General features: G+C 34.1%; 1 protein-coding gene across 2 annotated transcripts in view; it reads left to right on the top strand.

The window, feature by feature from the left end:
- FBXL5 (F-box and leucine rich repeat protein 5) overlaps positions 1 to 16,225 on the top strand; it is a 50,404-nt gene that overhangs the window by 9,392 nt on the left and 24,787 nt on the right. For both annotated transcript variants that reach the window (XM_079919213.1, XM_079919212.1), the window contains exons 2-9: positions 264 to 479; positions 2,809 to 2,904; positions 4,265 to 4,451; positions 6,398 to 6,580; positions 8,947 to 9,072; positions 12,169 to 12,317; positions 12,951 to 13,033; positions 13,921 to 14,646. In XM_079919213.1, coding sequence (XP_079775339.1) covers positions 264 to 479; positions 2,809 to 2,904; positions 4,265 to 4,451; positions 6,398 to 6,580; positions 8,947 to 9,072; positions 12,169 to 12,317; positions 12,951 to 13,033; positions 13,921 to 14,646 — 1,766 coding nt within the window. The remainder of the gene's footprint in view (positions 1 to 263; positions 480 to 2,808; positions 2,905 to 4,264; positions 4,452 to 6,397; positions 6,581 to 8,946; positions 9,073 to 12,168; positions 12,318 to 12,950; positions 13,034 to 13,920; positions 14,647 to 16,225) is intronic.

Here is a 16,225-nt window from a genome sequence, read left to right as displayed (position 1 = left end):
TGGTTTAATCTCTTTTATTTAAAGAAACTGTTTTGTTGGTGCGTACATCCTTTCCTTCAGAATTCAAACCAACATCTTCCTGGGCTGGGGTACTTTTATTATACCATTATAACTTGTTTTTTATGATTTCCTTTCCTACTTTAACAAAGTATAAGGGAGGTATTTTGATATGTACAAAACTAGATAGGAATGCATTTGAGTATTTCCTATAGGTGCATATTTGCATGTATTTATTATGCCTTTCTTTTTAAATTTTTATTCAGCTTTCTAAAACCAACTTTTCCAACAACAATGATTTCCGTGCTCTTCTGCAGTCTCTGTATGCTACTTTTAAGGAGTTCAAAATGCATGAGCAGATTGAAAACGAATACATTATTGGTTTGCTTCAACAACGCAGCCAGACCATTTATAATGTGCATTCTGACAATAAACTCTCTGAGATGCTTAGCCTCTTTGAAAAGGGTCTGAAGAATGTTAAGGTGAGTTGCAAAAATGGATATTTATCACAGCTTGTGCCATCTTCTGATATGTCATTGGCAAAACTTGTTAGCATTTTATAGTAAATGATGTTACTATAGTATAGTAAATGTGTGTTAAAGAAAAAAAAATTATTCTGACACTTGTTAAAGACGGTAAGGAAGACTTTATTCAAGGGATTACTGCAATGGGGTTTTGCAGTAGGAGAGAGAGATGGGGTTGAATTCTTATAGCCAGGGAGCAGAGGTGAGGGTCAGGAAAATTACTAAGAGGAAACATCAAGCTGGGAGATTCTTGCTAGACTGACTCTTGCTTCCTTTTGCTGAAGGCATACCAAGGTGACAAGATATTGAGGGTGGTTAGATATTGAGGGTTATCAAATGCCAAGGGTGGTAATGGTGGGGTTGATAGACTGATTCAGGATGATTTTGGTAAAACTGGACTAAGTGGGCCAAGGACAGAGCTCAAGGTCAGGGCCTGGCTCAGAAGACTCAGTGGATCCTGGCTCAGGTTTGATGAGAATCTTTATCAGTTACCTCTTTGTTACTATATGTAAAATTCTATCATGAATGCTGCTCTCCAAATCTTAAAGGTGTTTTTGTAAGTTGAAATTTCAATTACTGTACAAATTTTACTTTCTGATAACATTTGCTGAACTCTTAAAAGAAATCTGTAGTAAATGCAGTTATTGGTGACTAAAGGTAGAATTGTTACTTAGAATGAACAGGGCTGTAGGGGTGGTTACAAAGAATAATTTTTAGTTGTATGATGTAAAATTAAAGATATTTTTGGGTGTAGTTTAGGATAATGGTGTAGAGAAATTTCCCTATTAATTATATTTACGTATTATAGGATATTTGGTCTTCATTTGTCCCCCTTTTGGCTTGGTGAAACATAGACTTAAGTTGTAACTCTGTCAAACCACCATGCACCTTTCATTGATAGATTTGTGTTCTAGAAAGACTGTTCTTAAGTAGGGAAGATGATGGATTGAAGGGAAAAAAAGACTCAAGCAGGAAGATTTTTATAAAAAAATTATTGTAATAGTCTCCAGAAGAATATACAGTAGCTATTTGGTGGGGAGGTAGGAGATTGGGTAGGGATAGGGTACTGGGAGGGAAGATGGTATAGGAAGATTTATTGAATACTCCTTTGTACTGTTTGAATTTTATATCATGTTCATGTATTACCTATTCAATAAAATGATTAAGATCAGAACTGAAGTAGTAACAGGTGGAGACAGAAGGGAAGGGACAGACTTGAAAGTAATGTAGGACATAAAATTGATAGAAGGTAGTGCTTGTATATACAGGAAGGAGGAAAGGAGAAAGAGAAAGGAAATAAGAGTGAGAATTGAGCTTGACTTTCTAGGGAATATAGAAGAGGCTAAAAAGATCCATTATGGGCAGGTTGAGTTTGAACTGCTCGTGCAGTCCAGGTGGGCATTTATAGGTAGGAGGTGGCATTAGTTGCGCTTCAAGGTTGGAAGGGTAATTTGGTTTGGAAAAGCAAATTTGATAATTATCAGCATGTAAGTAGAAATGGAAGCCACTTGGGCATGCTTAAGGAAAATGTGTAAAATCCTAAGAGAATAGGACATTGGGTAGACTATTGGGAAGCAGTTTAATAAATTAGTTAGAAAAGGAGGAGACTAGAGAGGACTCAGCAGGGTTAAGATATTCCCACATTTTAAAAGTTTCATTATTTTTTGAATTTTCCACATGTACTAAGTTGAGAGGGCTGATACAGAAGTGATGGATAAGTTACAGGGAGATATGACCATAGTTCATATGGGGAAGAACTCTTTAGCTGTTGTGCAGAGTTAGAATGATTTACCTCAAGGTACAGTGAGCTCCTTGCCTTTAGAAATGTAGATGGTCTTCTTCAGGATAATGTAACAGGTATTCTGAATTGTTTAGTAGAGGATACACTAGATGACCTTAAAGGGATTCTGTAATGATATAGTCCAATAGGCGCTTGTGAACTGCTCAGAGGTATATTAATCGGAAAACGGACACATTGAAATTGTATAAATATGCATTAGAAATCAGTAGAAGTTTTGAGCAAATACTTGCTATTTTTAGACTTTTTATGACATTTTTAAAAAGAAGTATGAGATCACATTACTAAAGGAATTCAAGGTTCTTTTAAGAGATGTTTTGAGGCCATCTTTTATACTTAGAAAAGTACAGAGACCATTTTGCTATTTGTTAGTCTAATTTTTTACCCTGACGTTTCAAGTTACATTTCACACTGACTTTCTAGGATCAGATACAGTATAAATTATGAAGCGAAATTTTTATAGAATACAGTTTTTTTGTTTGTTTCTAGAATGAATATGAGCAGTTAAATTATGCAAAACAGTTGAAAGAGAGACTGGAGGCTTTTACAAGAGATTTTCTTCCTCACATGAAAGAGGAAGAGGAGGTAAGCATAATTTTTCCTCTTTGTGATTTTGCTTTATAAAATTGGAGAAATGTTATTTTTCCTTTGAATCTTCAAAATAATACATAGGAAGATGAACCTCCAGATCTTTTTAGAAAATGAAGAAAAACCCAAGGAAAAAAAGCATTAATTTTGTTTCCTTAGAGAGTTTGTTGCTTTTCATTGACTGAGTGATTGATTTAATTCATTTACTCAAAAAATATTTATTCTCTTATTATGTGGATGGCACTGTATTGATTGTTAACTTTTTATGCTACCCTAATGTCTCTTCTGAACCTTTAGAAGATCCTTTAAACTTTTTAATGTTTTCTGTATTTGCATTCTAAGTTTAAAGAATTTTTAGTGTTCTTTTTTTAGTAGTGGATTTTAGTAATTAAATGGTGGTGTTAAACTTATCAGTCTTATAACTAGTGCACATGTATTAGGATATCCCTGAAGTGGATGAGCAAAACATTTTCTCATTCTCTTCTTTCTCTAAAGTGGGATGAGTATCAGGGTAAGGAATAGAGAAAATATTTATGAGGAACTGGATTCTTGTTCAGCTGTAAATCAGTTATTATAGTGATTCTCACTATAAAAAAGCTTTACCTTATAATCAGATGGCCATTTAAAAAAAATCTACTTTTAAGCCCTTTCCAGACCAATTAAATCAGGTGGGAGATAGAAATGGACATGGATATATTTTAAAGGTTCCCCAAGTCATTGTAATATGCAAATATGCAACCAGCTTTGAAACCACTGAGTTACCAGAGCAGTGTTTCTTAACCTGTGATGCACATCAAAATTATCTATGGAGCAAAGAAAAAAAAAAAAAGCCCTTGGCTCCACCTCTAAAGATTCTAATTCTGTCAGTTGGAGGTTGGGACTAAGCATCTGTTTCAAGGAAGAAATCTCCTAGATAATATTGAATAGTTGAAGGTATCAGTAGAGCTTTGACTTTTATGGTTGGCAGTACACTGGGTACGGTTCTCATATGATTTAGAGGCCCTGTTTGGGTAGAGGTCAGTTGTTGTAGTAGCAGAAAGCAGTTACCTGACCTAAATGTCTTACCATAGGAGAGTGATTTAGAGTGTATGATAAGCTCTGTACAGGAGGACCTTCTGGTTTGCATGCTTTTAAATTGTTTCGAGAATGAGTGGAGAAGCCATAGAAAGAAGGATCTTGGTGGTGGTATTCTTCTTTGCAATTTTTGGGTAAACTAACTTGGTGGTAACAACTAAATTTTTATGTTTTCCAAATATGTGGTCATAATACTACACTTGAGCCATTAATACTTTAAAAGATGTAGAGTAAAACAAAACTAATTAAGCATATTTCCTTATGAGTATTTTGTTTAATTTAGGTTTTTCAGCCCATGTTAATGGAATATTTTACCTATGAAGAGCTTAAGGATATTAAAAAGAAAGTGATTGCACAACACTGCTCTCAGAAGGATACTGCAGAACTCCTTAGAGGTCTTAGCCTATGGAATCAAGCTGAGGAGCGGCAGAAGTTTTTTAAATATTCTGTGGATGAAAAGTCAGATAAAGGTGAGAGTCATATGTTTAGATAGCTAGCTAGCGATTTATTCGTTCCAAGGCCATTTACTTCTTGTTGATATGACCTTTATATTTTGTTTGAAGAATAATTTAGGCCATTTGTTTTCAAGTATAGTAAATTTAATTGAGGACAGTAGTTTCTATCTTAGAATTTAGTATTGTCTATGATAATTTAACAGCTCATATACTTGGGCCATGTGCAGTATAGTGTTTCTTGAAGGAGTTTATATATATAATAATAATAATTTTGATTAGTAAGAATAACTATCAATATTATTTATATATAAATATATAATGATAATTTAATAATATTTTATTATTAATACTTATTATTATTTTGGCCAATCAAAATTATTGAAAACTACCATATAGAGAGCACTTTTGCAGTGTCATCCAATTTTCTGAGCTCCACTGACCATAGTGGCTGTTTTTATCCTTCTTTGTTTTTTCTTTTTTTTAAAAATCAGTTTTCAAAATCATTTAATGCTTATAGTTTTATCTCTACCCTTTCTCATTCTCTTAGCTTATATCCAGGAATACACAGGGGAGTGAGTATGAGAGGCATAGTTTTTCTATGTATAGTCACTTTGAGAAAACAAATGACAAATGTAAATAAAATATCTCTGCTTTTTTTATTGATAGACTACTTCCTCATTTTTATTCTTTCTTTTGTTTGATAGCTTTGCCTTTTAAAACATCATTAAATAAAATTATTGGCATCCTGAGGCTAGTAAAAATTCCTTTGCTTTTGCTAGATGAGAAATAGCAATGGCATTCCTGTTAAAATTGCTTGAAACTGTTTGAAATTGGTCCTTTTTTCTTATTTTTATTTAATAAAGTAGGTGAGATGCATGTTGGAACAAAATTGTTTTTATAGGTTAAGGTATAATTAAACCCATAAAGCTTGTGTGCTTCACTCTGAAATGCAGCTTGTGCTTTAGACATCAAGTCAGGACCTGTTGTATCTGGTTTAATTTTAATTATAACATGGGACTTAAAAGCATCACACTTACTATATTGAATTTTCCCACTCCTTCAAAGTAAATTATAGCTGTATTATGTTTAAAATATTTGCCATTTGTAAAGGGTTAGGTTAAAGTAATTCATCATAGCATTTCTATATTTAAGTTGCTTTGTGAAAACAAATCAAATATATAAGGTACTCAGATTCTTTTTAGTACATTAATGATGAAACTTTTATATTTTATATTCTTTATTGTATACCTCATTTGCAGTTTTCCTTTGGAAAGTTGCTACTGAAATAACCCATTATAGGAAATTGGATATCCAATAACTGTTTTCTATATTAGCTGCTGACAAAAGATTCCTGATAAATGTATACCAGCATTAGAAATATTTACATTATATTGTCTCAACTGGCTCATAAATAGGATAAGGTTGAGGCACCTAAATGTTATAGAGGTCAGATTTCAGAGTTCTTACATGAAACGTGAAAATCAAAGAGGGAACACAAGGAACATGCTGACAGGAGTTGTAATGCATGAATGGAAAACGTTGTGAGATTTGTGTGCATCATTAAAAATGCCCTGGATTTCTCATTATTTGACTGACTCTACACTTGCTGACTTAAAGCTGTATAACCTGTTGGGTTCCTTTTTCAAATGATGCTTCTTATGCTACAAAGTGAGTATTGTATTTTCTGCGACGCCTTTGTAAGAGGAAGTAAATCCTGTGTTCATTATTGTAGCTCCCACTGATGAAGTATGATTTGGACCACGATAGTTTAACCCTACAGGTTCTTAGCAAGTTTAACATCTCCATGTTACCTCTAATCCATGTTATTTCCTTTTCACATCTTGCAAGCAGGAAGGAGTGGACTTTAGGCACTGGATTTTATTTATAGAAATGTGATTGTAATTTCTTACTGCATTTGCTCTTAGAGCCTTTTATGTTAACGGTTTTCTTTTTTATTTCAGAAGCGGAAGTGTCAGAACAATCCACAGGTATAACTCATCTTCCTCCTGAGGTAATGCTGTCAATTTTCAGTTATCTTAATCCTCAAGAATTATGTCGATGCAGTCAAGTAAGCACTAAATGGTCTCAGCTGGCAAAAACTGGATCACTTTGGAAACATCTTTACCCTGTTCATTGGGCCAGAGGTAGGTAAATGGGATGCTTAGTTTGTTTTAAAAATATTTCAATCTGTTTTTTTTTTTTAAGTATATACTCATAGACATTAATAAGCAAGGCCAGAGAGGGAAACTCTGAAAGGTTGACTAAAAATAGGTTTCATTAGTTAGATTATATGTCTTTGTATACATTTTTTAAAAGCTAACAATTCTGAAGTATTCATGAGTGAATTATGTGATGTGTGCAATTTCCTTTCAAATAATTAGGAAGAAATAGTTGGGGATGGAACGAAAAATAATTGGCAAAATGTTGATAATTGTTTTTTCTTAATAAATTTATTTTATTTATTTTTGGCTGCGTTGGGTCTTCGTTGCTGCTTGCGGGCTTTCTCTAGTTGTGGCAAATGGGCTACTCTTCATTGTGGTGCATGGGCTTCTCATTGCAGTGGCTTCTGTTGTTGTGGAGCATGGGCTCTAGGTGCACGGACTTCAGTAGTTGTGGCTTGTGGGCTCTAGAGTGCAGGCTCAGTAGTTGTGGTGCACGGGCTTAGTTGCTCCGTGGCATGTGGGATCTTCCCGGACCAGGACTCGAACCCGTGTCCCCTGCATTGGCAGGCAGATTCTTAACCACTGTGCCACCAGGGAAGCCCCGATAATTGTGAAGATAGGTGATGAGTACATAGGTGTTCATTATGCTACTTGTTTAATGCTGCTTATTCCTACTTTTGACTATATTTGTAATTTTCCATAACAAAACGTTAAAAATAAAATTAATAGGTTGTCAGAACAGCTTTAAATAATTAGATGAGTATTTTAAAAATACAAAATAAATTAATTCTATAAAATTTAAAGTTGAGTCACTGTTATGTTTCCCTTTTGATAGTAGCTCAAGATAACTAAATGTATTTTTGTCTTTAGCATATTTTTTTGTGATTAATAATGCCTCATTCTATAAATTACAATTTCATATTAGTTAATTTCATTGTGGTAAGTTAGTTTTACATGTGAACAATTAAAGAAAGTTTTGCTTTCATGAGCATATAATGCAGTCATGGGATAAATACAACTAATATGGCATATATTCTTCTGTCACTGAATTAAAACAGTTTTTCTAGGTGAGTACCTCAAATTTCACATTAATTGTTTTTAGTTTTTTATAATTTGTCACTTGGACATGGAAATATATATTTTTTACATAATTAAAGTGTGAGTCTGATTTAAAAATAGTTTTATTTTTTCTATCAATATGTATCACTTTTAAATAAGCTTTTGTTAGATATATAATATTTTTTGCATGAAGCTATTTGGAGTATTGGGTAGACTTATATGATCCAAATGATTAGAATTAGAATTTTTATGTGGAATAATTTTTCTTATTGTAGGATAATATATTAAGTGAAAAGTCAGATAAGGCAAGTATGGATATATCACATACTTTTTTATTAGATGTATTTTTGATTATGAAGAATTACTTATTAGGTAGTAATACATAATTAGGTACTGTTTGATATAAAGATCAAATATGATAATGCTATGCTAGATTTCTGTGAAGTTAACCAGATATTAAATATGCTGCTTTTTTTTTCTGTTTTTAATATGCTTAAACAAAAAGTTCCAATAAAAATGGTTGTAATTTAATTTATTTATGGTATTTGTTTCCTGTGATTCTTGATCACAATTGATTTGACCCCCTGCAGGGGATGTTTTGAAATGCCTGTGGAGGCATTTTTGTCCCATCTTGGAGTATTACACTGGCATCCAGTGGGTAGAGGCCAGGGTTACTGCTAAACACCCTGCAATGCACAGGGAAGCACTCCACAACAAAGAATTACCCAGCCCAGAATATCAATGGTGTTAAGGTTGAGGAGCCCTCACTTAGATGTAACGTTAGGAATTCAATAAATTAATTCTGCATTGTCTTGCACTTCACAATCATGTAATTTAATCTCAGCGTATTCTCCAGGATCTTTAAATTTATGGTTTAGCTTTACCTTAATCTTTCCCTTTTTCTGTTCCCACCTACTTCTGAATTGCTAATTCACTACTGAGCAGAAAGTCTTGCTTCCTTTTGTTTATTAGCAATTGTGTTAATGCGGGTATTGCTGGAGCCAGTGTGAAGCCACAGTAGGGAAAAAGGTTGTTTTCAGTGATTTCTGAAATTTCTTGTTAAGACTGTTGATAATTATTTTTCATAGTTTTTTGGTATGTCTGAAATTGAATTCTGTGCTTATTTAAATGTAATTTTTTAAACCACAATTGTTTCTAACAATAGGTGGCTCATTGTGTATGGCTCACATATTTTTTGTGTGCAGACATTTTTGTTATAAATAGGTTATTTTTTTGTAATGGTAGCCGATCTAATCTTATTTTGTTCCTTCTGTTTTTTTGTTGAGTAGGTGACTGGTATAGTGGTCCTGCAACTGAACTTGATACTGAACCTGATGAGGAATGGGTGAAAAATAGAAAAGATGAAAGTCGTGCTTTTCAGGAGTGGGATGAAGATGCCGATATAGATGAATCTGGTAAGCTGTGTCTGGAATTAAAACTGTTACATGGTGCTTTAATAATTACTGTTACATTAACAAGTACTTAGGTGCTAGGATTTATGTATTTTGTGTTTTCTAAAAAACCTGGTGTTTTTAAGCCTACTGCTTTCTAAACTTTCATGGAATAGTAAGCGTATTTAAAATTCTGTTTAAAGTAATTTTTAAATGTGTATAGGCTTGTTTCCCATATGTTTTTTTTTTAACAGATTTATTTATTTTTATTTATTTTTGGCTGCGTTGGGTCTTCGTTGCTGCCCGCAGGCTTTCTCTAGTTGCAGCGAGTGGGGGCTGCTCTTCGTTGCGGTGCATGGGCTTCTCATTGTGGTGGCCTCTCTTGTTGTGGAGCACGGGCTCTAGGTGCACGGGCTTCAATAGTTGTGGCGCGTGGGCTCAGTAGTTGTGGCTCATGGGCTCTAGAGCGCAGGCTAAGTAGTTGTGGCACACGGGCTTAGTTGCTCCGCAGCATGTGGGATCTTCCCGGACCAGGGCTCGAACCTGTGTCCCCTGCATTGGCAGGTGGATTCTTAACCACTGTGTTATCAGGGAAACCCTCCCATATGCTTTTATATTTATTTAAACGCTTTAAAAAAATCAGAAAATGATGACTGTTTTCCTTATTGAAATAATATACATTCATTATAGTGCTATGCAGTTTGCAGTGTGTTTTTAGGGCCACTTTATTTGATCAGCTCAGTAGTATATATTGAGTCGTCTGTGGCCCAGAGGAAGGAGCATAATGCTGTTGAACCTGTTTATTAATTTGTAAACAGTCATGCCACTTGCCTCACATGGTGGTTATAGAATTAAGTAATATATATGAAGATTCTTTGTAAATGGTAAGGGATTATATAAACTGGTGTAGCCATTCATTAAGCACCGTGGGAGAATTCAAGGGTGACAAAGACTTTATCCCTACCCTCAAAGAACTCACAAATGGGAGAATTTAGAATACATGATTCTTAATCAAGGTATGTATTGGAAAATGCTGTAATGAAGGTGCAGAAAGATGCTCTTTGGGAATATGGAGGAGAAAGACACAAATTCTATCTTAGATGTTACTTTAGATAATGATTAATTATTAAAAGATGATGAAAATAGTAAAAAAAAAGAAAAAACTAATAAGATATTCTTCTACTTCGTAAAACTGAACCTGTAGGAATTTTTTATTTATAAGTTGCCCACTTATAGTAAGCTGGTCTGGCAAAAGAACTAAACTTGTGGAAAGTAAGGAATATAAATACAAAGATTATTGTTTTAGCAGCAAGTTTATTTTTATGAAATGAAGGTGCAAAACACCTTTTTTAATGTTTTAAATGTTTGGAAGGTGTCATGTAAGGAGGAGGTCTATTCCAGTTACATTTGGTGATTTGCTTATCCTGTGGCAGGCACTTTCTGGGCATGAGGTTAACAGTGAACAAAATGGGGAAAAAAAATCCTTGGCTTTGTGTAGCTTAAAATTTGGAGGGGGAGGCAGACAGTAAAGACAGGCAAAATATATACTGTATTAGATAATGTTAAGTGCTGTGGAGAAAAATAAAGGAAAAGCGTGCCAGGAAGAGAGGAAAGAAGTTACCATTTTCAATAGATTGAGTAGTTAAGGTTCCTTGAGAAATTTGAGCAAAGACCTCAAGGAGTTAAGGTCTTTACTCAGATGTCACCTTAGGGAAGACTTGATTTATCCATTCTAAAAAATCAGTTCATAATACCTGTGTTGAGTTTTAAAGGCTTTATCAAACTTAATGTGTTTATCTCAGCACTTAAAGATAGACAAAGAGACTGCTGTTGTTTTCTTTCATATTGAGAGGGAAAGGTTAAGGTTATAATGATGGAGCCTTTCTAAGGTAATATATGTGTTTAGCTGTTTAGTGTATCTAAGAGTAAACTTTGGATCTGTCATCTATGTTAGTGCTTTTTCAGCTTAGCTGTCTTTACTAGTCTTGTAGAGAAGTTATTATTCTTCATAGGATGTTTAGTTTTCTTTTTTTTAGGATTTCACAGTAAACAGTACACATTTAGATAGAGAGAGCCGCAGAAACAAAAGAATCATTTGGAAATAAAATTTTAGTAGAATAAATAGGGTTCACTAAAAGTCACTTTTATCCCTGTATTTCACATATATGTCTAACTAAAGGAGGAATTTAGAATAATATCTGTAAACATGGAAACAATCAAAAATTCAGAATTATTGTTTCTATTTATATTCCTTTTGTCAGCTACACTCAGTTTTCTTTTAAATGAGACTTCCTCAGCTTATCCTGTTAAACTGTTTTATGTTTGGAGACATTTGAGTTAGATCTTCGGGTAAGCAAAAAAGCAATAGGATCCTGAGAAAGGTGATAAAATTATTAGTTCATTCTTTTTCGTGTAGTGTGTTTTTTTCCTTATATCAAATTGGAGTTTGTAGGGTTTTTTTTTTTTTACTTGTTACAGTAGTGCATCCTGTTACACACATCTAAACTCTACAGAAGTTATTAAGCAGAAAACAAAAGCCATGCTCATTTTTAATTTCTTTAAAGTTCTAAGGTACTTTTCGTTGCTTGATTCATTATGACCAGCCTAACTAAATTGTTTCAAATCTCTTCTAGCTCTGTGTCCCTTTTATTGATATTTATGTAAAATAATGAATGATACTTTTTATTATTTTTATTATGGTTCATTTTCCTCTTGATATCCTATATTCTCTTGAAGAACTTACACTATTCTTCAAGTAGTCAAAGTTTTTTCCAAAATTTTTTCGGTGCCTGAAACTGGAGTTATTTTTATCTTTTCTCTGATAATTAGCTTGAGAAGAAAATTACCTTCAGCCTTGAAGCATGTTAAAAAATTCTTCCTTTCATTCCCATTTAAACCTTTTTTCTTTTTCTTTTGTCTCTTTTTAGTTGATGTCAGACCTGTTAATATAAATATTAAGTCCTGGCGAATGAGGACTTGTCCATTTAATTTGCTTTGCATATATAGGGGAGTTTAAAAGGAGAGCAAAATGTATTTCATATTTAATGATTTGGTGATTCCTTGAGTAGCCTAATCATAATTAGTGTATCAAGTTCTTAGACTTTTGAATTCATTTTACAGAAGAGTCTGCAGAGGAATCGATTGCCATCAGCATTGCACAAATGGAAAAACGTTTACTCCATGGCTTAATTCATAATGTTCTACCGTATGTTGGTACTTCTGTAAAAACTTTAGTATTAGCGTACAGCTGTGCAGTTTCCAGCAAAATGGTATGTATAAATTAGCACTAGTTTAGGTATTAAGAAAAAGTAGCAACGATCTACATTTTGTTTGCTTATTCCTGAGTTTAATTTTAAAAAAAAATAACAGTTTACCCATGAGTGTACCTTCCCATGGGTAGGCATACACTGCTAATTTTCATCTTTTTTCATTTCAGTTCTCATAGTAATCTTTGTACATAGATATCATTGTCTTCATATTATAGAAAAGGAAACATAGACTGAGAGGTTAAACAGTTTATTTAGTTTCACAGATGTTAAGTGATAAAGCCCAGTTTTATATGATTGTTTATAATGTGTAAGGCATGGTAAGATGGGCAGGTGAAATTAAATCATGGTTTTATAAAAGACTATCTTGTGATATCCTACATTAGAATCTTCTTGGGTATTCCTTAAGAATGTAAATTTCCTGGGTCTAATCTTAGAATTACTGAAACAGATTTTCTGGGATTTCATCACAATATATATTTGTAAGGCAGAATTGAAGTGATTTTTACATGCAGAAAAGTGTGAGAACCACTGGTTATATTACGTACTAAAAATTATATATTACTTACTAAAAGTTATGTCTCTAACCTAACTAAATTCTGCAGATCTTCACAGTGACTTTTTTTTCCCTCTTAGGTTAGGCAGATTTTAGAGCTTTGTCCTAACTTGGAACATTTGGATCTTACCCAAACTGACATTTCAGATTCTGCATTTGACAGGTTAGTTAATTTTGAATATATAAATTTAATGATTTCTTAACTATGAATCAGTAGAATTGTTCTGTAGTTTTTCATTTACATAATTACAGTTTAATCATACTATTACTTTCTACTATCAGATTTTGGTCATGTTATGGTAGTAGCACCCTCCAATTCTTTGCTTTTGTCCTTAGGTCCCAGCTGATTCAAAACTTATATATGTATCATCCTATCACCTTTATAATCTTGTACTGTGTCTAGGCTTTTGAGCCTTGCTGTGTAACCATGTAGCTTGGTACTGTGTTTTAAAGAAGTTTTCATTTTTAGTTGGGCTCCCAGTACCATTTGGCAAAGCTCCCTCTTCATAGTTATTCTAAAATTTTAACACTTTCTTCAAGCAACCCTCAGATTTTATTTCTTTGGATGCTGCTACTTTCCTTCTTATTCTACCTCGCCCTGCTGTTTCCCACCCTAGCATTTATATCAGCACCTCTTTTCCAATTTCAGAGGGAGAAATGTATTCTTCTCTGGCTAAGGCTAATTCTCTACTAATTCCTAGAGCTTGTTCTACTGAATCTTTCTCCTCTAATTATTATTTTCTTTCTTTCATGTCTGTAGAGCCTTTCCTCTATTGGTTATTTTTCAGGATGAAAAACAGTCTCTCCCTTCCATACCCTTCTCCTTTCCTACTCTTCTTTTGGGTTAGCAATACTCTTAGTTCCTCATTACTCTTATTGTCTTTTCATATTCCTAGCATTTAAAGTAGTGCCTAACAACAGATATTCAGTAAATGATTGATTATATTAGATTTAAAATCTTTCTTGTAGTTTCCATTTACTTACGTATAATCAAATCTTTTGAAGAATTTAACAATATCCACTAATAGTTTTGTTACCTCTTAATTATAGTTGGTCTTGGCTTGGTTGCTGCCAGAGTCTTCGGCATCTTGATCTATCTGGATGTGAAAAAATCACAGATGTGGCTCTAGAGAAGATTTCTAGAGCTCTTGGAATTTTGACATCTCATCAGAGTGGCCTTTTGAAAACTTCAACAAGCAAAATTGCTTCGACTACCTGGAAAAATAAAGACATTACCATGCAGTCCACCAAGCAGTATGCTTGTTTGCCCGATATAACTAACAAGGGCATCGGAGAAGAAATAGATAATGAACACCCCTGGACTAAACCTATTTCTTCTGAAAATTTCACTTCTCCTTATGTGTGGATGTTAGATGCTGAAGATTTGGCTGATATTGAAGATGCTGTAGAATGGAGACATAGAAATGTTGAAAGTCTTTGTGTAATGGAAACAGCATCCAATTTTAGTTGTTCCTCCTCCGGTTGTTACAGTAAGGATATTGTTGGACTAAGGACTAGTGTCTGTTGGCAGCAGCATTGTGCTTCTCCAGCCTTTGCGTATTGTGGTCATTCATTTTGTTGTACAGGAACAGCTTTAAGAACTATGTCAGCACTCCCGGAGTCTTCTGCATTGTGTAGAAAAGCATCAAGGACTAGATTGCTTAGGGGAACAGACTTAATTTACTCCGGGAGTGAAAAAACTGATCAAGAGACTGGGCGTGTACTTCTGTTTCTCAGTCTGTCCGGATGTTATCAGATCACAGACCATGGTCTCAGGTAAGTAATCCGTTGCAGAGTATTAGGAAATGAGCATGTTCTCATTCTCAAATGGAGTGGAAAATTTTGAATCTAAGTCATTCCTTTCAGCTGATTTATTTAACCGAAAGAGTTAACCACTTCAAAGAGTTGTCCTACTGCAAAATTTTGGAACGATAAAACTTCAGCATGAAGTTTCAGTCAGTTCAATTGCTTTGTAATGTGGAAGAACATAAATTTAAAAGTTTAATAAATACTTACAACACAATAAATACATGCAACACATTTTCTAAGGTGCTTTAGTGGATGTAAAGATGACAGTTTTTACCCTCTAGGACTTGTAACAGAGAAGAAAATATGTACACTATATTCTGTGTATTATTTGTGTACATCCTTTAAGGGATGTTGAATTAAAGATTCTATGGGGATCAAAGGAGAGAGAGAGAGACTTCTCATCCAGTTGCAGCAAATGATCAGAAAATGTTATGAAGAGGAACTTCCCTGGCAGTCCAGTGGTTAAGACTTTGCCTTCTGATGCAGGGGGTGTGGGTTCGATCTCTGGTCGGGGAGCTAAGATCCCACATGCCTCGTGGCCAAAAAACCTAAACGTAAAACAGAAGCAATATTATAACAAATTCAATAAAGACTTTAAAAATGGTCCACATCAAAAAAAATTTTTTTAATCTTTAAAAAAAAAAAAGATAAAATGTAATGAAGAGGTGGCCCTTAATTGAACCTTGAAGATGGATGAAGGATTTTGATAGGTGGCAGAGGGAGAAGAGACCATTCCAAGCAGTAGGGATCATTTGAGCCCACGGTAAAGCACTGTTTAACTGTTGTTAGGGTATTTTGCTGTTATGGTTGTTCTCAGCGTTAATAATTGTTTGATTATCTGTGGCATGAGCCTTCAGAAATTGACTTTATGTTTTCTCTTTTACCCTGTAATAGACTTGAATTTTACTAGGGCTCCTTAATAATGGGGTGTCAGGCATGTTAAACAATGAAAATTCATCCAACATAAAGCCTATTACCCCCTCTTGTCTTTTAAGTATGATCTTTAGCAGATTAAATTGAACTCAGTGGGGGATGTTCAAAGGAGTATTCCCGTTTGGTTGTAGAGAAGGATGTGTATTGGGGAATAGTGGGGAATAAGGCTATGACAGAGTTTGAATTCAGGGAAGAATTCATTTGGGGAATGGGGAGCACAGGAACTATCTTACTTGATATTATTTGGACTGGTAGCTTATCAAAGAAGCTGCAATCTGAGTGCAGCTCAGATTTTAAAAAGTGCAGCTCCTTTTAATCAGATTATCTTGAAGGAGTCTTTCTTAATCATTTAAATATTTATTGAGCATCTGTTGTGTGACTTGCCCTCTTCTAACTGCTCGGGATCCAGAATAAATGACTCAAATTTCCTGCTTTCATAGAGTTTATAATCTAATGGTAGAAATAAGACAATAAAGATGTAATATCAGACTGAATGTTCTGAAGAAAAGTGAAATATGTCTATGGGGTAGAGAATACAGAGAATGCTCCTTCACATTTGATGGACAGGAAAGGCCTTGAAAAGAAGCATTTTTTTAAGTAGAGATTGGGATGA

The sequence above is a fragment of the Stenella coeruleoalba genome (genome assembly GCF_951394435.1).
Source record: "Stenella coeruleoalba genome assembly, chromosome: 4".
NCBI lineage: Eukaryota > Metazoa > Chordata > Mammalia > Artiodactyla > Delphinidae > Stenella > Stenella coeruleoalba.
Note: the sequence above shows the minus strand (reverse complement) of the source record. Positions and strands in the feature narration are given on the sequence as shown.